Source organism: Archocentrus centrarchus, chromosome 11, assembly GCF_007364275.1.
Source record: "Archocentrus centrarchus isolate MPI-CPG fArcCen1 chromosome 11, fArcCen1, whole genome shotgun sequence".
Classification (NCBI taxonomy): Eukaryota; Metazoa; Chordata; class Actinopteri; order Cichliformes; family Cichlidae; genus Archocentrus; species Archocentrus centrarchus.
In genome coordinates, this window is record NC_044356.1 from 11,767,818 (window position 1) to 11,789,260 (window position 21,443).

At 39.0% G+C, this 21,443-nt stretch overlaps 1 protein-coding gene across 3 annotated transcripts; it reads right to left on the bottom strand.

Annotated features, from left to right (window-relative positions):
* Nucleotides 1–707: 707 nt before the first annotated feature.
* slc44a4 (solute carrier family 44 member 4) lies at nt 708–20,952 on the bottom strand. Of its 3 annotated transcripts, none has more exons than XM_030740570.1 (23): nt 20,798–20,952; nt 13,675–13,723; nt 13,404–13,477; nt 11,895–11,973; nt 11,682–11,781; nt 11,442–11,573; nt 11,276–11,336; nt 11,005–11,125; nt 10,901–10,906; nt 10,339–10,422; nt 9,767–9,879; nt 9,421–9,543; nt 8,851–8,950; nt 8,529–8,621; nt 8,278–8,380; nt 6,164–6,423; nt 5,145–5,239; nt 2,947–3,050; nt 2,738–2,811; nt 2,503–2,573; nt 1,558–1,652; nt 1,369–1,453; nt 708–1,247 (listed from the first exon to the last, which is right to left on the bottom strand). In XM_030740570.1, the coding sequence occupies exons 1-23, from the start codon at nt 20,841–20,843 to the stop codon at nt 1,135–1,137; spliced, it is 2,181 nt and encodes a 726-aa protein (XP_030596430.1). In that variant the 5' UTR covers nt 20,844–20,952; the 3' UTR covers nt 708–1,134. The 3 variants fall into 3 exon arrangements, with proteins under 3 accessions (XP_030596430.1, XP_030596429.1, XP_030596432.1); XM_030740569.1 differs by lacking the exon at nt 20,798–20,952 and adding an exon at nt 18,575–18,827 and having other exon boundaries at nt 709–1,247; XM_030740572.1 differs by lacking the exons at nt 10,901–10,906; nt 20,798–20,952 and adding an exon at nt 18,575–18,826 and having other exon boundaries at nt 710–1,247.
* Between the last annotated feature and the right edge of the window lie 491 nt (nt 20,953–21,443).

Genomic DNA, 21,443 nt, shown 5'->3' on the forward strand with positions numbered 1-21,443 from the left:
ATTTTATTTATATATATATATATATATATATATATAAAAATCAGAACAAGTTCAGCATATAGACAGGTAATCCCTGTGAACCAATGGTCAAGCTTCAAACAACTCTTGGCTCTACATGATGTCAGAATGAGCAGATATCCTGATAGGACAGCCCTGAGTCTAAGCGATGAAGCCCCGCCCACCTGCTGTTTCTGTGGTGCAGACCATCTGAGAAAATGTTGCATTAAAGGGCAGGGGCTTTAACTTTGTTCACACACAGGATGAACTGAGGACAAAAATAATTATTCTGAACTACTTAAAAATTCTGTGTACACAATGATGAAGTTAATAGTTTAGTTTTAGTCCCACCATAAAAGGCCAAACCAGAAGGTTAGAATGCCTAAAACAGATAAGTGATGTTCACCTGCTGCTTTATAAACACTTTACTGAACTCAAAGGACGACACATGAACGCAGAATATGAAAATCAGGCTTTTACTGTGTCGGGTGGATTACACATACATGGAACAGCTCATTCTTTATAGTTCAGCCAGATTTACAAGCTGATCGTGTGTCTGCCTTCTGGTAATAAATCTGAACCTGGGCTGGTAGCTCAAAAATGGTAAAAGAAAACAAACCGACTCTAAAAAGGATGAGAAACTGAGACACGGCTTTATTTTCAAATATTGGCAGATGTGTCATATTTACAACTTTATTTTTTACAATTTACAATACAACCAATACAAACAAATGTATAAAATCTTTTTACAAATATCAAAATACATAAAGACCTTGTTGAAATCAATTTAAATATTTAAGAATATCAAATCTACAAAGTTTAACATTCAAAACTGTTTAACTGGAACCAAATGGCCAGCAGGAGAATTAAAGCTATTGACACAAAGATTATAATGGTCCAGATGAGAAATGGAGAGATGGCTGTATTTATTATGTAATCACTCAGTCCTATTATATGTACAATCAATAGTAAATAATAGCTTTTTTCCTAAATGTTTATAAAGTGCAAAATTTGCAGATTAGTTTTGGTAAACGTAGCTGGAAAGATGGATGTCTAAAATTTAAAAAATGCAAATAAGAAGCACGTCCTGAATGTGTGACAGTATTTCTTTGGTTACATAAAGCCAGACAGACATCTTCACTTCTTCGCTTTTTTTCGTCCCTTGTTGGATTTGTTGAGGATATTCATGAGACCTTTAGACATATAATACGGCTTTTCTGTAGTACCATCATTACGCTCCAGGTCCTCCACTGTGGACAAGACACAGGGAGATAAGTGTGACCAATGTGCTGCTTGCTTATGTGGAAACAGCGCATTCAAACGTGGCTCACAGATGTGAGGGTGCAGGCTCAGTGAGCCGTGTTTACTCACAGAAGCAGAGGAAGAGCGTGTCGACACACATGTTGTATACGCTGAAGAATCCGTGAGCTATGAGGTAGCTACCAAAGGCCACGGTCTACAGGAACACACAAAAAGGAGTGGGGAGGGGAGGGGGGTGTCAACAGGAACACCTGAAGCATGGAAACGAGGACAACTATCCAAACATCCAGAGTAACTTACAATAATTGGCATCCAGTAGTAGTTGAGGGTTTCAGAGCGGAAGTTGGAGCCTGGGAGATTGATTCGTCCAGAGAAGAAAAAGAAGGACAAAACACCTGGAAAAGAGACTTCGATTTCAGGGCCCTTTCTTTTGAGGTTCAATAAAAACCAAGTAGTGTGTACGCACATACAGTAATGAGGAATTTTAATTCAAGTCATGTTTTCTCTAAATATGAAAATATATCACGTGCTCCCTTCTGAGAGATGTAAAAACACATCAGATAAACTCACCTGTTCCAGCTTCTATCACGAGTATAAACAGTTACACTGTTCAGTTACCTTACTCTATTGACAGCTTACCAGTGGTTTAAAGGACAGAGTGTAAAGGAGTCAATTGCAGTGATCAACCCACAGGGCATTAACGTCTCACCCGGGGAGTACATGAGGTGCTGTCATGGTCAGGTCTGTCATGTTTTGTCCCTGGTGTGGTTTTTGTTTTGTCCTTGGCAGAGTTTCCAAACACACTGGGAGCATTTTATCTTGTAAACTGACCGAACTCTGTGTCTGCCTTCCCTCCCTCCTCACCAAGTCTATGCAACATGGCCCTCCCTGGTATATTACTCTGTACTTCTATAATTCTTCATGTATTTTTTTTTTAATCCCATAAATTTGCCTCTCCGTCTTTCCAGGCCTATCTTACAGCGGTTTTCAGAAAAGAACCTCTGATACTGGTGCTCCACTCAGCACAAAGACAGATGGAGTTTAGACCAGACCAGAGCAAAAAACAGTAAATATGGAACTTTTTTTGCCAGAAAAAAATGACATAATCACACCAACTTTATCTATAAGGAGATAATATGTTCATACATGTAACAGATTTATAATGAATCCATAGGTATAATATTCCTATAATATTCTAACACATAAAACCTGCTACATTGTTACAGTAAAACCTGTTGTACTTACTTACGCCTCCAACCACCATGAGCTTCCCGAAGAACAGCAGCAGGTCTGTGACTTTATCGAGCACCATGACCCTGAGGGCACATGAGGGGCAGGCCAGACAAACACAACACTATTCACTCAGTCTCTCTAACACATGCAAATACACTGATGTTCTGTACAGGCCATTATAGGGACAGCTAGAAGCATATAATATTATTGAGAACACAGACTCCTGAGAATAATTTATGACACAAACCTTATCACATTTCTCATGAGGAGTTGGAAAGCATTTTTGGCTGAGACACAGAAGTTTTTCCCATAAATGGCAATCTGCAAGAAAACAAAAACTCATTTTCAGACATGACTCCATCGTACATGCTCGTGTAAAACTTAAACTGTTGTCATGCTTAGCAGAGCAGGAAAAAAAGTCTTAATTTATAGTTTTTTTATACGATGTTTACTCACCATGATGTAAGCATTCCTGTTGATGAACTTGATGAATTTCTCCAGACACCATAAGCAGCACCTCATGCAGCAAATTATGAAACGTGTAACACAATTCTGCGCATCTGGAGATTAGAAGTCGGTGAGAAACAGTGTCGCATTATTTATTTTACATCATTTGATTTCCAACAAATCTTTAATCACCCAGTTATTTCAAAATATGCAGTTGTGCTCAAAAATGCACATACCTGGAAGAATTTGTGATTATTTGGGCGTTTTTCAGAGAATATGTATGACAACAAAATATTTTCTATCACTCATGGTTATTGGTTGGGTGAAGCCATTTATTATCAAACAAATTGTTTGACCTTTGTACATCATGACAACAGAAACTACACAAATGACCCTGATCAAAAGTTTTTATACCCTGGAAGTCTTGGCATGACAACATAGATGGGTTCAAATGGCTATTAACCTCCTGAGACCCGAGCTCCTGTTTGCGATGCATTTTCAATTTCTCCAAGATATTTGTGATTAGATGGACCTAATATGTATATACTAAGCTTCCTCTTTGAACAGGAAGTTGTATTTTGTTACATGGTTGTTACATACTTTTGTGAGGAACAAGCTGTCCTCAGATGTGGACACTGGGATTATATTATAACATGACTGAAAGTATAAAATACTATTGAGCACAATGAAGTATAAGGTGCAGCAAAACCTAAATGTAATGTCCCCATATGTGGACGCAGGGTCTGAGGAAGTTAAAAGGTAACCATCCTCACCTGTGAATTGTTTGCTTGTAATGAGTGTGTGTAAAAAAAAGCCAGTGAGTTTCTGTGTTCCTGGCAGACCCCTGCACATTTCAAGTGTTGAACTGACGTTGTTGGAAGCAAAAGAATTATCAAATGATCTGCAGGAGAAGATAGTTGAACTTTAAAACAGGAAAAGGATTTAAAAAGACTATCCAAGGAACTGAGACAGTCAGCAGCCTTCAAACTTCAAACTTGAGATGCAGAAAAACCTACAAATTAATTCAGCTGACATACAGGAATTTGAAAGAAATAAAAAAAAAGTGATATGGCTGTTTTAAGATCCACAATAAGGAGGCACTTCAAGAAAAATGGGCTGCATGGTTGAGTTGCCAGAAGAAAGCCATTAATGCACCAATACCACAAAGCAGCCTCCTTCCAATATGCCAAACAGCACAGAGACCAAAGGTTTTGGCCACAACTATAAAGGCTACATTTGGAGAGGAGTCAACAAGGCCTATGATGAAAAGTACATAATCCCTACTGTGAAACATGGAGGTGGGTCGCTGACGTTTCGGGCATATGTGAGCTACACAGGCACAGGGAACTTCGACAAGATTAATGATAAGATGAATGCAGCATGTTATCAGAAAACACTGGAGGGAAATTTGCATCCAACAAGCCGGAAGCGGCACATGGGATGCACTTTGAAATTCCAACATGCCAATGATCTAAAACAGGGCTCTTCAACTCCAGGCCTTGAGAGCCCCTGTCCTGCAGGTTTTAGATGTGTCCCTGATCTAACACACCTGAATCAAATGGCTGAATTACCTCCTCAGGCTGCAGTCAAGTTCTCCAGAGTCCTGCTAATGACTTCTATATTTGACTTAGGTGTGTTGAAGCAGAGACACATCTAAAACCTGCAGGACACCGGGCCACGAGGCCTGGATTTGAGAACCACTGCACTGGCTACAGCAGAAAAAAAGTGAGCAACTTTGGGGAGAGCTCAAACATGCAGTTCATGCAAGACAGCCTGAGAATTTAGGGGAACTGGAAGCATTTCACTAAGAATAATGAACAGTTTTATCATCTGAGCAAGTAAAATGCCTCATCCACAACTACCACAGAAGACTTAAAGCTGCCATTGATGTCAAAGGTAAGAACTCAGGTATGTAAACTTCTGATCAGGGTCATTTGAGTAGTTTCTGTTGTCATTATGATTAGGGTCAAACACAACTGTTTGACAATAATTGAGATTAAATGGCTTCAACCTACTACTAACCATGAGTGAAAGAAAAGTTTTGGTGTCAACATTACCCCCCCCCCCCCCCCCCCCCCCCCCCCCCACACACACACACACACACACAATTCTGCCAGGGTATGTAAACTTTTTAGCACAACTGCACCTTTGCCCTCTTGTCCTCACAGTTAATCTTGTGACAGTGACATTGAAGAAATCAGCCTTACTTCTTGTTTTGCGGTCAATGTACTCCAGGATTACCCTCAGGATTTGAACCACGGTCAGGATCAAAGCACCAAATGCCAAGGAGCCCACATGGTACCTTGAAATATTTAAAGACAACATAAAACACGTATGTAGATTCCAGGTCTAAAAACCACACCAATGCAGAACTACCTAAAACACGTGAAAATGGCCCTCGGCTCCTTCACCCTGTGACTCCAGTTGCTAGTTTCATGAATGCAACATGAAATCCATTTTGTAAATTAAGGTCATTATTAAAGTCTACAGGAGAATTATCCACGGTATGACCTCTGACAAAGGGCTGTCCCTGGATTTCTTGATCCGATCCGCCCCTCCCTCTTCACATCTGGTTTCAAAACACCAAGATGGCAACAGTGACAACACTCAGCTCAAGGCTTTAGAATGGGAATCAAGTTAGCTACTGCCATCCTTTATACTGTGTATTGATAGGAGAATGTAACATATTGAAGAATGAATAATGAAATAATAGCATGTTGATTGTGGAGGTCTTTTTCATGCTGTCAAGAAATATTAGATCAACTGTAAGTAAGTAAATACAGTAAGTAATTTATGAATCAAAGTTTAAATAAAAACAATAGAGATGTGGCTGGTTTAATTGCCTCGTGTCTGCCTCGTGAACGTTGTAGGTCTAGTAGAGTGAGAGGGAACTGTAGTCAACTGTACTGTGAACCTGCCTCTGCTGCAGGGCTTAAAGACTTTGACTTCTAGGTGAAAACATTTAAAAGGGTACAGGATGTAAAACGACAACGTATGCTCACTGTCAGCAGCAGCTTAGTGGAAAAATAATCCATGTTCCAAATATTTCTTCAGCCTCCAAATATAAATTATGAAAATAAACAGACTGTGTGTGTTAACCCCCTGGCATGGCTCGTAATCACGTGTTAGGAAAATTAGGTCTGGAAATGGCATCTCTGGGCCAGTTACTCTATGACACTTAGACACATTTATTGTTGCAGGATGTGCCAGCTGCTCATTAACCTACCTGAGAGAGCGTATAAAACCACCAAAGACGGGGAACGTGGGGATGTCAGCCGGTTTGTTGAAGGCCCAGTAGTAGGAGGAGAAGGCTCCAGCCAGCGTGCAATGTCCCAGAGCAATGACAAAGTTGACACACCAGAGAAAAGCCACCACGTTGTAGATGTGCAGGTACTTGAGGTTGTTCCGGATGAGGTCCTCAGTGCTATAGCTGATGAAGATGCAGCTGGCTGAGGGGCAGCTCGGGTAATCCGATGAAGTGAAGTTCTGAGAGAAGACGGAGGAAGGAATGAGCGGAGAAGATGGTGGTGATGTGAATGAGAGATCGTGGAGCCTTTTTAATGTGACTGAAACTGTTGTGCATCAATTTACAAAAAAGGCAAAAAAAAAAATGTGCCTTACAGCATATTTTTATATTTCTAAGTCACAAGTACTAGTACTTCTAAGTACTATAAACAATGCAGTTACAATTAATATTTACTAATTATGTTTTTTGTTTCTCAAATAAAATTTTTTTATGAATAATATTTGTTTGTGGCATCTCTTTGTATAACAGGTTTTTGTTAATGCTTACCAAATCCTTTTGTCATTAAGTTTGAGAACTTTTTATCTTTTTTATCTCAAAGATATCCACAGTGTCATAACAGCACGGCAGCAATGAGAACACCCTCACACATGAATTTGTTCATTTTAACCCCAACTGCGACCTTTCCCTAAACCTAACAGAACTGTGAGTGAAACCGAGCATGAGCCACAATCTCCAAGTTTACTGTCCTAATTAATGCCACCACCACATCCTCTCTAAAATAAGCATTGTGAACCCATAATATTTTAACACCAGAGGTAGAGTTTATAATATGCACTATACTATATGGTATCTACTTACAAAGTATAATAAACATAAGCTGCACGCTCACTATAACAATCCAGATAATGTTCATAGATATTTTATAAACCAAATATTAACCAATTAGTAAACATTAATTTAAAATCCTACTTGTGTATCCTGAATAATGAGATTCCATCATAGCATCATCATATCCCAGTAAAGCACTTTGCACTCAGACTGGGAGAGAGAGCCCCTCTTCTGTGGAACCAGCTCCCAATTTGGATTCAGGAGCCAGCCTGAGCCACCTGAATGGCTGTGGCTCAGAAAGTAGAGCAGGTCATCTGCTAATTGGAAGGTTGGTGGTTCGATTCCTGGCTGCTCCAGTCTGCATGCCAAAGTATCCTTGGGCAAAATACTGAACCCCAAGTTGCTCTCCTAGGCAACTGTCAGAGTATGAATGCGCGTGAATGTTAGCTAGAAAGCACTTTGTAATAGAAAACAGTGCTTGTATGAGTGTGTGTGTGTGTGTGTGAATGGGTAAATGCAAACATGTTGTATAAAGCTCTGAGTGCTCAGCTAGAGTAAAAAAGCACTATATAAGAACTAGTCCGTTTGCCATTTAGCCACCCTCTCTATTTTTAAGATTAGGCTTAAAACTTTCCTTTTTGATAAAACTTTTAGTTAGGGCTAAATCAGGTGAACCTGAATCATCCCTTAGTTATGCTGCAATAGGCCCAGGCTGCTGGGGGGGGAGGGGGGGGGTTCCCATGATGCACTGAGTGTTTCTTTTCATTCACCTCTCTTTACTCTATTTATACCGAACTCTGAATTAATCATTTCTTATTATTAATCTCTGGCTCTCTTCCATAGTGTGTCTCTTGTCCTGTCTCTCTCCCCACAGCCCCAACCAGTTGCAGCAGATGGCTGCCCCTCCCTGAGCCTGGTTCTGCTGGAGGTTTCTTCCTGTTAAAAAGGAGTTTTTCCTTCCCACTGTCACCAAGTGCTGCTCATAGGGGGTCGTTTTGACTGTTGGGTTTTCTCTATAATTATTGTAGAGTCTTTACCATACAATATAAAGTATATAAGTATATATAAAATATAAAGTTGTGATTTGGTGCTATATGAATAAAATTGAATTGAATCATTTCTATTTTTAAGATCAGGCTTAAACTTTTCCTTTTTGATGAAGCTTTTAGTAATAGGTGACCCTGAATTAAATTACAGTTAATTCTCTTCTAGACAAGTGTAGGGGGAAAACAAGTGTTTTAAAAATTTTTCCCCAATAGGCTCACCTGGGGGTCGCATTCTTTAGTGCCATCAATATTCCCACAGCCGCTCATGGTGGAGTTCAGAGCCACCACTTTGTAGGTGGGCAATCCTGAGGTAGCCAAATATCTGAATGCATTTGTTTAAGGAAAGAACTAAAACTGTAATGTAGAGGTCATCAAATATCATTAAATGTGTAAATAACACATTGTACAACAGACAAGAGTGTAGCCTGAGAATTAACATATATACATATAAACATAACACTAATGGATACAAAGCAGTGGTGCCCCAGAAAGCCACACACACCATCAGGAGAACAAAGGTGACCACAGGGTACAGCAGAGCAGACATCATGTGGCTGATTGCTCTGCAGAATATGAGCATGCACATCATGAGGTCATGCCAAGGTCATGTGACATTTTCATAGAAAGATACAAACCAACTGTTTAGTTATGCTGTATTAAGTACAACTAACAGCCAATCAAATAGGCCCCTTATCAAGATAACAAACATTAATTTAAACCTGCAAATTTTGACATTAACTTCATGAAAAGCGAGTCAGTCCAGCAGATTATGTATTTCTTTGTTTTACGCACTTGCTGGACTCCTGGATGAGGGCGATGGCTATGAGGATTCTGGTGCGTAGGAAGATGAGGGTCAGCAGAAGGATCGCCTCCACTATGGATATAATTATCACTGAAGAGGAGAACGACAAATGAGTCACGAGCAAACAGAAGGCCTCACATTCACACAGCTCTGTTCAGTTGCACATGTTCTCCATGTATCAGTGATGCTGAAGTTTACTTATTCTGATTTTTTAACATCCCCAGCGTGGAAGTTTTGAACATCTGAATGTTTTTGTATCTTACATGTGTCACATGCGTGTATACTTATTTTGTACATTTTGCTGTGCTGTGATCTATGTAAACACTGCTGAATGAACTGTGGCTTATCTTGTCCCAGACATACTTACAAAAGAGATTTCAGGACACACATAATTCAGCACTGATGTCACAGTTCTCTGTCTCTCTCTCTTTTTCTCACAAAAAAAAAAAAAAAAGCTACTAAACCCCTCAGTAAAATAAGAAGACAAGACTCCCAGAAATTATCAAGTCTGAACAGCACTTGGCTAAATCAAATACGATCAGAAGCATAATGAGACTCACAGAAAGTCAGCCAGGTCTCTTGGACTTCCAGATAACTCTTCAAGTTTGTGGTCAGTCCAATTGTGGTGATGGTAGCAGCGTTTTGTTTGTAGTTACTGTATTCCCAGTAGCAGTGCCATATTCCTGAAAAGAAAAAGAAAAAAAAAAAAAAAAAAGGGCACAATGATCTGAGGAAACTCATGTAGCATGATACATAAAATTACTTTTTAACTCCACTTTTAGGATCAGCAACAAGACTAACAATACTCTGTAATTCAAGAGATAAAATAACAAATTCCTCTTTATACTCAAACAGCACTGCAGCTTTGTGTGCTTGCCTTAATAACTATTCCAGGTGAGTGCTTACCATAAGCCCCGGTGCCCAACACTCCCAGGATAAGCACCCACACAATGACTGGAGCGATAAACCTCAACAGCAGCAGGAACAGCAGACTGACAAGCATGGCTATTATCAAACCGCTGAGACAGGAGAGATGGGCAGGAAGGAGGGACGGTTAAAATGCACAGACTTTGTAAAAGTAAAATTCATGTTATATAATGACTTTAATTAGACGGTGCAAGTGTTCCTCATGAAGAGGCTGGTGACTGATACGCTGATGCCCTGAGCAACATTTTGGGACTGTCTGCACTCACTGACAAGCAGTCTTCTAAATATCTACTGATGACCGGGCTCACCTCATAGTAAATATTAAAAAGAATAACTGTCGGTGAGTGTGTGGTATCCTGTTTTTTGTTTTAATTAAGACAGAGCACCTGAAACAGCATTTCAGATCTGAAGATGAGCACGCACTAATACTGTGTATTATGGGTTATTAGATATAATCAGGACATTAGTTCTGTATTACACATTAAAATCTGACTTCTATCTGTAGGCCAGCAGGTGGCAGTGTGCGATGCCAGCTCAGCAGGGAAACTCACACAATGATCCACGGCCATGACGATGCAAAATCCTCAAAGATTCGGGTGGCGATGTCCTTAGCATTAAAACTATTGACAATGCCCCTAATGAAGACAAAGGAGAGGACAAAGATGTGCTGGTGGTGCTTGGACTTTACTTGCAAAAGTGATGACTGGGTAAAATAAATTCAAATAAATAAATAACAGAAAAACAAAAACAAGGGCAGCCCCTTTAAAAGCCAGAAAAAAAGTGATGTGGGGATAAAAAACAGATGAGTAAAATAATAAAAAAACATCATCATGCATCTGACAGTGACTATTTTTATAGAATTCCCTCTATTCTACATGTCTGATGTGACGCTAATAAAGCAAAGCAGGCTTTGAAACCAGGAATAACCCAAGATATTCAGCACAGACAGAAAGTGCAAGATGACTACTCATTAATGCTTTAAGGCTGGAAGTCCCAAGACAGCGTGTCACATGGAATCTAAAGCCGGTGTGTATAAGAGAGTTAAACACAGCAACAAGAGCAACTAGAACAAACTGCTACACTACAGCTCAACAGTCTCACAAAGTCACTGACCCAGTGCTGGTGACAAGGAAGAGGAAGAGACGGTGTTATTAAAGTCTGTGGGTTAATTCAGATTTGTAGACATCTTCATAAATAAGCATGGTAATGTGTCTTACCCAGTGCCATTTTTGATGAGGGAAATGGTGTTGTTGGTTGAGGGGGGTAAGCCTGGAACGTTGTTAAAGTATGAAGGGATGTCCCCCAGTGCTGTGATATCAGGAAAACATCTCCCCAACACTAACCACAGAGAAAAAACAAAACAAAACAAGAAAAACTGAAGCTATAATATGTTTATTTAAACCATCCAGCATCAGTAAAATGAAATAGCTCCACTCCAGATGTGTCATCCCAACAAATGAAAGCATTAATGTGGATTTGTTTACTGACCGGGGGTTGTGGGTATGAGAATGAAAGGACACAGCTCCTGGTCTATAATTTGTTTAACCGTCTGAAAGACATGTTTAATAATCAAGTTTTGGAATAAACAAACAAACAAAAACAGAATAAATGCAAACTTTGTTGTTGTTTTGTTTTTTTTACATCAGTAGCTTACCAGTCGGGTACTTTCCAGGTTAAAAGATGGCACACAGAGGCTTTGATTAAAAACAGTTGCAGGTTCAACACCTGGAAGATACGACGGTACCTGCACAGCCCAGAACTTAGAGGGGCAGTCTTTCACACACACCTATGGGTGATTTAAAAAAATAAATAAATAAAAAATAAAAGAATATTTGTGTGACACTGGGAGAGGACAGTTTCAACCGGAACAGCAAAATGCAGCAGCTGTCTGTACCTGTGTGGTGGGACACTGGAAGCCATTGAGAACACTTGCCATCACATTGACAGATGTGGCACATTTGAGAAGGTCAAAGTACAACAAGTTAGGCCGGTCTCTGAGAGACAAAAAAAAAAAAAAAAAAAAGTTTATTTCATCTCACATAATTGAATGTGTACATATTTTCTATGTTAAAAATAAAAATGAAATGTCAAAATAATAGATATTTACTTATTTGGTCCACTGCCACAAAACCAGCCGGTTGAGTTTGTTGGATAAAGAACATGTCTCGGATCTCCATACATCCAAGCTGAGCGAAGAAAAAGCACACGACAAAACTCAGAAAGAAACTAAATGTTGAATGAACTGGTTCTTATACAGTGCCTTTCTACTCTACATGAGGACTCAGAGCAATTAACACAGCATGTCTCATTCCCCCATTCACGCACACATTCATACAAGCACTTCTAACATTCACAAACTAAAAGCCAATCACGACGACGAGGAACAGCTGTCGCACTCCTAAATGTTCACCGTGATGCTTGTGTTTGACACAGACAGGCTGCATGAGGATGAGTTTTTACCTCGCATAAACACTCAACACTTACTAGAGCTGCTTACTATGAAAACGATTGCTAACGCATTTATTGAGGTGATTCTGGTGTCACACTGAATTCAGTAACACACCAACATGCTGAGAGAGACCAGCATATTACCAGTAATTATTTATTTGTAAATCAATTCAAGGATACAATTTCAGGATTTGATAAGATTTTTATTCCTTTGGGGATTATTTTAATATATTTATTCTAAGCTGCTAAAGCACATCTGAAATAAAGTGTTTCCAAACGTAATCTATGTCGCTGTAAACCAACACACATGCTGCACCTGGCAAATTATCAGTTATCAATATTACCAATGATTTTCACATATTTAACAATGGAATGTTTTCCTAAACCTGTAATGCAGATTTCTCCCACTATAAAGCCACCCTTGTGGTTTTAATTGCCTCCAATGGAGGAAATAGCTTTGGGACATACTAGATAATGACACACATAAATAAGGTGACTTCATAACCTATCAGGCCGGTGTGTTGACTCTAGATAAGAGACATGGCCCTGACTATTGGAATGAGTATGATGGCAGAGCAATAAAGAACTGCTGACTGAACTTCACACAGAAAGAGAAGCTAAATAACTGAAAGAAATAATAAGAGTAAACCTTCACATTGTGTAATCTACTCACCATCTAATGAAAAATGAATAAAATCAAGAGCTGCAAACTTCCCATTAACTCTCTCATTAACTAAATCATCAGGGTTGAAAAGAGCAGGAAGTAGTTCACCTACAAACCTCCTTAATGCTCTCTAAATGAATGAATGAATGAATGATTCTCAGAGCCAGTGGCTTCTGGAAGTCCACAATTTAAGTGGTGAGTTTTGAAGGTGCAGGTGGAAGTTGTTATAGTTGGACAGAAGCAGGCTTGTTGTTATCCACCCTACTTAGTTCTTTATATTTAACCACATAATAGCTCCACAGTGAAAAGGCAGACGCGTGACTAATACCAATTTTCTCATCACACTTTGTGTAATTAAAAAAAAAACAAAAAAAAACAAGCATGTTTCCTAAAGTACAGCAATGAGTGTGGAGTGAAAAACAATAATCATGAAACAAACATGATAAGAGATTAAAAAAATGAAAATTAAAAAAACCTGTGTTAACATTGTTGAGTTTCTCTCACCTATAATTCCAACTACTATGTAGCCGAGGATGACGAGCAGGAACAGAATACAGCAGATTATATCTGTACACCCTCTGTGTGAACAGTGAGACAACAATGAGGACAGTGGACAATCTGAGCTTTGCCTTTGTGGTGATAAATGTGTCTCCACTGGTCAACAGAAACACACATAACACACCAGAAACCACACAGCAGGACAGAGGATTGGAGGTTAAAACTGACAACACAGTGAAGGTCATCAACCATCCAATGACCTCTGAGCCAGACTTACCTGTTCTTTACAGGTCCTCTGAAATTCTGCTCATACTGCACCGGTTGCCCTGAGAAAGAAAAACATTTACCGTTAATCAGCAACTTTCTTGCTTGTGGACACATTAGTAGTTGAGCACACTTTTTTGTTTTTTTTTAAATAGTACCTGCACCTCCAACACATGCACTGCGGATTTAATCTGTGTGTACTTGTGCAAAAATTGTGAAGGTGTTGCTCATTTAAAACAGACTGTAAGGGGAGAAAAGGTACATTTTAACCAGTACTGCCTTTCAACCTGGTTATACTGGAGTTTCATTTAGCCACTTCCTGAAATTGTTGTTCTAGTGGTGTGCGTGTGTGTCTGTCTCTAAAAAAACAGTTTTTTTTTTTGGTTTTTTTTTTAAAAATAGTACCTGCACCTCCAACACATGCACTGCCAATTTAATCAGTCAGTCAGTCAGAATACTTTATTGATCCCAAAGGGAAATTACTACTGTTACAGCTGCAACCGTTTCATTTAAATGAGTAAACCTAAAACACAATAACATACACTAAAGGCATAAAAGTATAAAGACTAAAGAGATATTTTGACTATATACACATCTAAATCTATACACATATGAGAATTGTGAGTGCAAAAATTTTTAAATAGGTGTCATTATATATATATGCACAGTCCTTTTTTGTACAATGTATAAGTGTATGTACAATGTACAATGTATATAGTGTATGTACAATGTATATGGAAATTTAAACAATTTTATGTACAATTGAATACTGATAAATGAATGACACTGATGAACCACAATGTCACCTATTAAGGGAGGAGTTATAGAGTCTGATGGCCACAGGTAGAAATGACCTCCTGTGGCGCTCTGTGGTGCATTTTGGTGGGATGAGTCTTGCACTGAATGTGCTCCTGTGTCCCATCACTGTGTTGTAGAGTGGGTGGGAGCCATTGTTCATAATGGCCTGCAGCTTAGACAGCATCCTCCTCTCCGACACTGCCATAAGCGAATCCAGCTCCACTCCCACCACATCACTGGCTTTGTGGATCAGTTTATTGAGTCTGTTGGCGTCTGCCGCCCTCAGTCTGCTGCCCCAGCATGCAACAGCATAGAGGATGGCACTCGCCACCACAGACTCATAGAAGATCCTGAGCATAGTCCGGCAGATGTTGAAGGACCTCAGGCGTCTCAGAAAATAGAGGCGACTTTGGCCCTTCCTGTATAGGGCATCAGTGTTCTTAGCCCAGTCCAGTTTGTTGTCAATGTGTACTCCCAGATATCTGTAGTCCTCAACGGTGTCCACACTGACCCCTCCGATGGACATAGGGGCCACCGGTGCCTTGTCTTTCCTCAAGTCCACCACCAGTTCCTTTGTCTTTGTCACGTTGAGCTCTAGATGGTTCCGCTTGCACCATGTGACAAAGTCCTTCACTGTCCTCCTGTACTCATCCTCATCACCCCTGCTGATACATCCAACTATTGCAGAGTCATCAGAAAACTTTTGAAGATGGCAGGTCTCTGAGCAGTAGCTGAAGTCTGTGGTGTAGAGGGTGAAGAGGAAGGGAGAGAGGACAGTCCCTTGTGGGGCTCCAGTGTGTGTACTTGTGCAAAAATTGTGAAGGTGTTGCCCACTTCTTGAAATTGTTGTTATAGTGGTGTGCGTGTGTGTCTGTCTCTAAAAAAACAGTTTTTTTTTTTAAATAGTACCTGCACCTCCAACACATGCACTGCCGATTTAATCTGTGTGTACTTGTGCAAAAATTGTGAAGGTGTTGCTCATTTAAAACAGACTGTAAGGGGAGAAAAGGTACATTTTAACCAGTACTGCCTTTCAGCCTGGTTATACTGGAGTTTCATTTAGCCACTTCCTGAAATTGTTGTTATAGTGGTATGCGTGTGTGTCTGTCTATAAAAAAACAGACTGTTGCTACATGTAAGCAATAAGGTGCCCTGTTTTTAAAGTTAATGAATTACAATGCAAGAGAACAGGGAAAACTTTCAGACTCATATTCATATTTTATGGGTTAGTTGCTCACAGTTGTGCTGCAGTATAATCACTATGACAGGAATTGAATTACTAGGAAGAAATGTCATTGTCGTTTCCTGGAACGGAGAGAACGACACCCAGCAGGAACAAACAGTGAATCCGGTGGGTGTTGTTTGTCTCACAAAGCAAGCTGCTTTGAGTATACAATATAATGAATATTATAGTTCATGTCAGCACAGGGAGTAGAGGCAAAAAAGCAGCTGAGTTGAGTTAATAGTTTTATTGGAAATAGCGGGAATCAGGAAACCGCTTTGAGAAAATGTCAACTGGAAAGATTCCAGCCACAAGTACCAGATCAGCATTATCCTGTCGAGCTGGAATAACCTGACAGGACAAGCCGCCTCTATACGACATGTAATACAACAACTGAACAATTGATGGTTTTCTAAACCACACGTGCTTCATATTTGATCATAAGAAGAAGCTGCACTCCTTATTTTTTGCTAACTAATGTGTGCAAGAATGCTCAAAATGACCAGTCCTCTCCACCAGGTCTGATTTGAATAGGGCTGTAAGGACTCTGTGTCAACACTGCAGGCAGGCAGTCACTCAGGTTTCTGAGTAGGATGCAAATATTCAGAACAGGATCTATGAGCTTCGCGGCTAATCACGTGAATTAAAAAACCTGGCAAAGTGCCAGATTCAAAAAGATGTGATAACAAAAAGCTAATTGCACATATTACAATGTAATCCTTCAAAAGAGGAGGAGATGATAAAATGTTCATTACTGCAACACATAAGATCAGGAGCCTTTATATCTGAACACTCTTCTGTCCTATCAGTCATTTAAATGTCACAACAAACAAGAACTCAGTGAAGAGACTATACAAATGTTCTCCAAACCTTCACTGGAGGAATGCTTTTGAAAAAATGTCAACGACACAAAATGCTGTCAACAAAGTATGTCTTTTCACTGGTTTGTCTTTTTCTTTTTCCATGAGTGTCATATTTCAGCTCTACTAGGAAAGCTGTCGTGTGTTTAGAGTAAATGGCAGTGTGGATTATGGCACACTGTAATTTCAGATAACACACAAAAGACTTTTCAGTTCTAAAACCCTCGTAAAAAAACTGGAACAAAAGCATTAAAGCTTTAAACCTAGGACAGGCTGGCTCAGAGACATTTTTTTACAGCTTGAATTTGCTAAACTACAAATGACCACAAGCGGGAAGGCAACTTGACCTTCTTAAGCAGAATGAGGAAGACCGATAAGGCACATAAAGTATCTGACTCAAAGAAACACTCAGACTCTTTGGTTTGAGTGTAAAAGGAAACGATTTGTTGATTTTAACTTTTGAAACCTGGTTTGAAATAAGGACGTAATTCAAAAATGTGATGACTCCTGAATATCTTTGTGGATAACCATTTCAATAGCTACAATAAACAGCGGAAAAGTTTATTGTTATTCAGACAGAAAATTGAGCTTTTCCAACAAGAACATTCCTTCAATGAACTGAAGCAATATTGTAAAGAACAGCGGCCAAAATTTCTCCACAATGATGTGAGAGAAACTTAGTTTTTAGAGTCCTGTGAAAACTTTCTTTTGCATGAGACAACTGAGAAGCTTTAAATGTAGATAATGTGACCAACAGTGCAGCTAATTGTTCCAGCTCTAAAGACAGACAGACTCGCTGTTTTTAAGATTTTAAAATTGAACAGGTATCATTTCTCAGAGAGCCTGAGTCTGCAATTTTATAAACATGTGAGGAATATAAAATGTGTGTTCCTCCTGTCTCCTGAGCTATGTTTTAACATCTGCTCCCCTGTTGTGCCAGGCCGTTTTAACAAGTTTTCAGGTCAATGATTCACATGATTTTCACTTATTTCCCCAACATCATGAATGAATGAATCGGTGTGTCCCCAGCCCTGAAAAGGCTTCCTACTTCCTTGTGAAGGCAACCAGAGCAGCAAAGATCAGATGTAAGGTTGACTCATAATTGGACAACACGCCTAAATTTACACACGCACACAAGCTTTTAGAAAACAGAGGTTCAGCTGTCAGTGACATGTTCACTGCAGTGACTGCTCTGACACTTTGGTCACCTGGTTTGCCGTTACTCAATCCTTTGGTGTCTTCAGTTATGTGGAAAGACACAAAATCCAGTTGGAGGTTTACCTCCAGGGAGGGTTTGTTTAAAGTAACCTTACCAAACCTGCCAGAGTGTTAACAGACTGACTCCAGTACATAAGAGCAGACACGGATGCAGAAGGTGAACGGGTCAAAATGTTTCATAGCAGTGACAGAAATTCTCTTTTTAAAATCTTTGATTTTTAGCGTTGTTTGCTAAGCCCACACTAATATAAGTTCACCATGATAATGAGGTTCTCTTTCACAGTGGACCACCTGGTTCATTCAGAGCTCATGAAAAAAAAGGCAGTGTAGTGTTTTTCAGGGTTTTCCCTGCACATACAACTCAACCTCTAGCTCTTCAGTGTCTTAAATCATACTGAACCATGAAATGCATTTCTCTTGTCTAATAAAAAAAATGTATTTGATACATCAGATTTTAATCAGAAACAACACATTATTCAAATGTCATATCGCCACTTATATTTTCTCTCTTCTTAAAGTCGGGTTTCTGATTTGTCAACAATGTCACATCATTATAAACACAGGTTATCTGTAAAGCAATAAACCTGTTTGATTAGTCTAATAATATCGGCGCACAGGAACACACGAGCTGCCGTTAAACAGCGCGATAAGATGCCGCTGAACTCAAAGTTAGTAACTTGACTTTACTCGCTAAAATCTGACGTGACACAACAAATAAAAGTAATTTGATTTGATTTCAGAGTTTTCTCGGCTTCTATATCTTTAACGAGTGGAAGCGGACAATATGAGGACACCAGTGACCAAAGTCTGCTCACCGTACTCGGAGTCCGCGTTTTCTTCTTCGTTATGTTTTTTAGCCATGTTCCTTCCGCCCGAGCCTCCACCTGTTTCTCCTCTACTCACAAAACACAACTTCGACGAGCTTAAAACTTCACACACAAACAGCCAAACACCGACTTCTTCCCTCCGCTCAGCGGTCTCGATAACTCAGTGAAGAAATCTTTTTTTCCTCCCGGCAACTGTAACCAGGCAGTGACGCGGTACGCGCACCTGCAGAGGGATGCGCACCTGCGCGGTGGACCAAAGATGGTTTATTAAAGTGAGGACTCGCTCTCAGCTCCGCTTAGGAACATATTCATGTTTATTACTTTTTAAAAATAAGACTGTATATGCTTCAAGGTTTTTGTAGTTTTTTTTTTTTAAGTAAAAACTAAAAATAGGTGTGAAAAAACATCGTAGGTCACTGAAATCAAATTTGAAATTTAAATATAAATTAAAAATAGAATTTTGAAAACGACGGGATTAACATTGTTATATATTGTGTGCTTACCAAACTAAAATTAAAAAAAAGAAGAAAAAAAAAAAAAAGGTAAGTGTGCTCAAATTTGTCAGCCCAGCAAGTTTCGGGGCACTTTGGTGAAAATAATTACTGAGACTAGGATGTCAACATGACAAAAGCTGTTATGTTTTATTGTAACACCATTTCTGAACTTATTAAATCATGTGCTTACTTGTACATTGACCCCCCCAAAGGCCTACTCTGAGTATTCGAAGATGCTGAGTGAAGATGACTGAAACACTGATATGAAAGAATGTTGGCTGATCATCACAGAAATAATCTGCAAATATTTTCATGATAAAACAGCAATTTAGGTAAATCAAGCCTAAATAAGTGAGGAGCCTCTTCTGGGTATATGTCAACTTATTATGTGTATGATTTGCAATTTTATTGATATTTTGATGACAGAAAATTAAGTACTTAGCCAAATAAATCATTTATTTAATTACTCAATTATCATCTTTATAAACTCTTTAGAGACAGTAAAAAGGATATCTGTAAGGTATTGACTGCTGATCATCTAAAAAAAAACAAAAAACCCTTCAACTTTTTTTTTTTTAACTAAAGGCTAAACTGCCTGAAAAATGAAATCATCTGACAAACTGATAATAAAAGTAATCAATAAAAAAAATAAATCAGCACTTATAGTCTGTCTTAGCCCGAGCTTTTCCTGGTTTCAAATGGACCTTTTGGAGAAATGGCTATACACACAAGCATGATTGTAAAGTAAAGTAAAGTAACAACAGAAATTTCCCTATGGGATCAATAAAGTATTCTGATTCTGATGACTGGACTGCATACAGTCAAGACAGAGTCCCTGTTTAGTTAGCAAAGTCTGTGCTGTTTCCTGTTATTTCTGGCTATTTGACACATTAATTTAAAAAATATATATATTTTAGGCCACAATAAATTAAACCCCGTCTTTTAAAAAAACGGGATAAAATGATCTCAGTGATTTGATAGAAGGTTAAAACCTCCATAATGGGCACCAACAGGTTTTTATATGCAGGAAAACCCTCACAACAATTCAGCCTCTCTCTCTTCATTGTCTTGTGTCAATGTTTAGTATGTTAAATCATAAACCACGAAATACGTTTCTCTTGTCTAATTAAATAATGGTATTTTATACATCAGATTTCCGTCAGAAACGTTTACGACTCGGTGTAAAAGAAGTAGATGCCAAAAAAAGTGCTCTTTTTTAGGCATCTACTCCTTTTAACCCCAACACAGCGTAGTTAACCTTCATATTTGAGGCCAATACTCAGTTCTCTGTCGTTAATTCAAAGTATGATGATGACAGAGGTGAAAGTATCCAAATGCCATATCGTCACTTATATGTTCTCTCTTTCTTCATGAAGGCGGATTTCTGAGGTGTTCTGATTTGTCCACAATGTCACATCATTATAAACACAGGTTATCTGTAAAGCAATAAATCTGTTTGATTAGGCTAATAATATCGGCGCACAGGAACACACGAGCTGCCGTTAAACAGCGCGATAAGATGCTGCTGAACTCAAAGTTAATAACTTGACTTTACTCGCTAATTTCTGGCGCGACACAACAAATAAAAGTAATTCCCCAGAAGTATTTGACTCTAATCTCATTCATTTCAGAGTTTTCTCGGCTACCGCTGGATATCTTGAACTTTAACGCCTGAGAGCGGACAATATGAGGACACCAATGACCGAAGTCTGCTCACCGTACTCGGAGTCCGCATTTTCCTCTTTATTGTGTTTTTTAGCCATGTTCCGCCCGAGCCTCCACCTGTTCCTCCTCTACTCACAAAACACAACTTCTTCTGCGCACGAAGAGCCTAAAACTTCACAAACAGACAAAAACCGACTTCTTCCCACCTCTCAGCGGTCTCGATAACTAAGTGAAGAAATCTTTTTTCCTCCTGGCAAATGTAATCAGGTAGTGACGCGGGACGCGCACCTGCGCGGTGGACCAAAGATGGTTTATTAAAAAGGAGGACTCGCTCTCGGCTCCGTTTAGGAACATATTCATGTTTATTACTTTTTAATAAGATTGTGTATGTTTCAAGGTTTTTGTAGTTTTTTTTTTTTTTTTAAGTAAAAAGTAAAAATAAGTGTGGATAATATCTTAGGTCACTGAAATCAAATTTTACATTCAAAAATACATTTTGAAAAAGACAGGAACTAACAGTGTGGTCAAATTTGTCAGCTCAATAAGCTTCAGGACACTTTGGTGCAAATAGTTAAAGAGACTAGGATGTCAACATGACATAAGCTGTTGGGTTTTTATTGTAATATTTTTTCTGAACTTGTTAAATATTGAAAAAAATATACCATGAATTATAATAGAAAAAAATAGAAAAAGAATAA

Bases quoted from the DNA above. Each gene is read 5' to 3' on its own strand.
- slc44a4 (XM_030740570.1), bottom strand. From the start codon at position 20,843: ATGGCTAAAAAACACAATAAAGAGGAAAATGCGGACTCCGAGTACG. The intron at 9,880-10,338 runs GTGAGTTTCCCT...CTCCTGTCTCAG, and splicing joins TCATGGCCGTGGATCATTGT to CGGTTTGATAATAGCCATGC. The intron at 5,240-6,163 runs GTAGGTTAATGA...AAATATTTCAAG, and splicing joins GGTTTTATACGCTCTCTCAG to GTACCATGTGGGCTCCTTGG.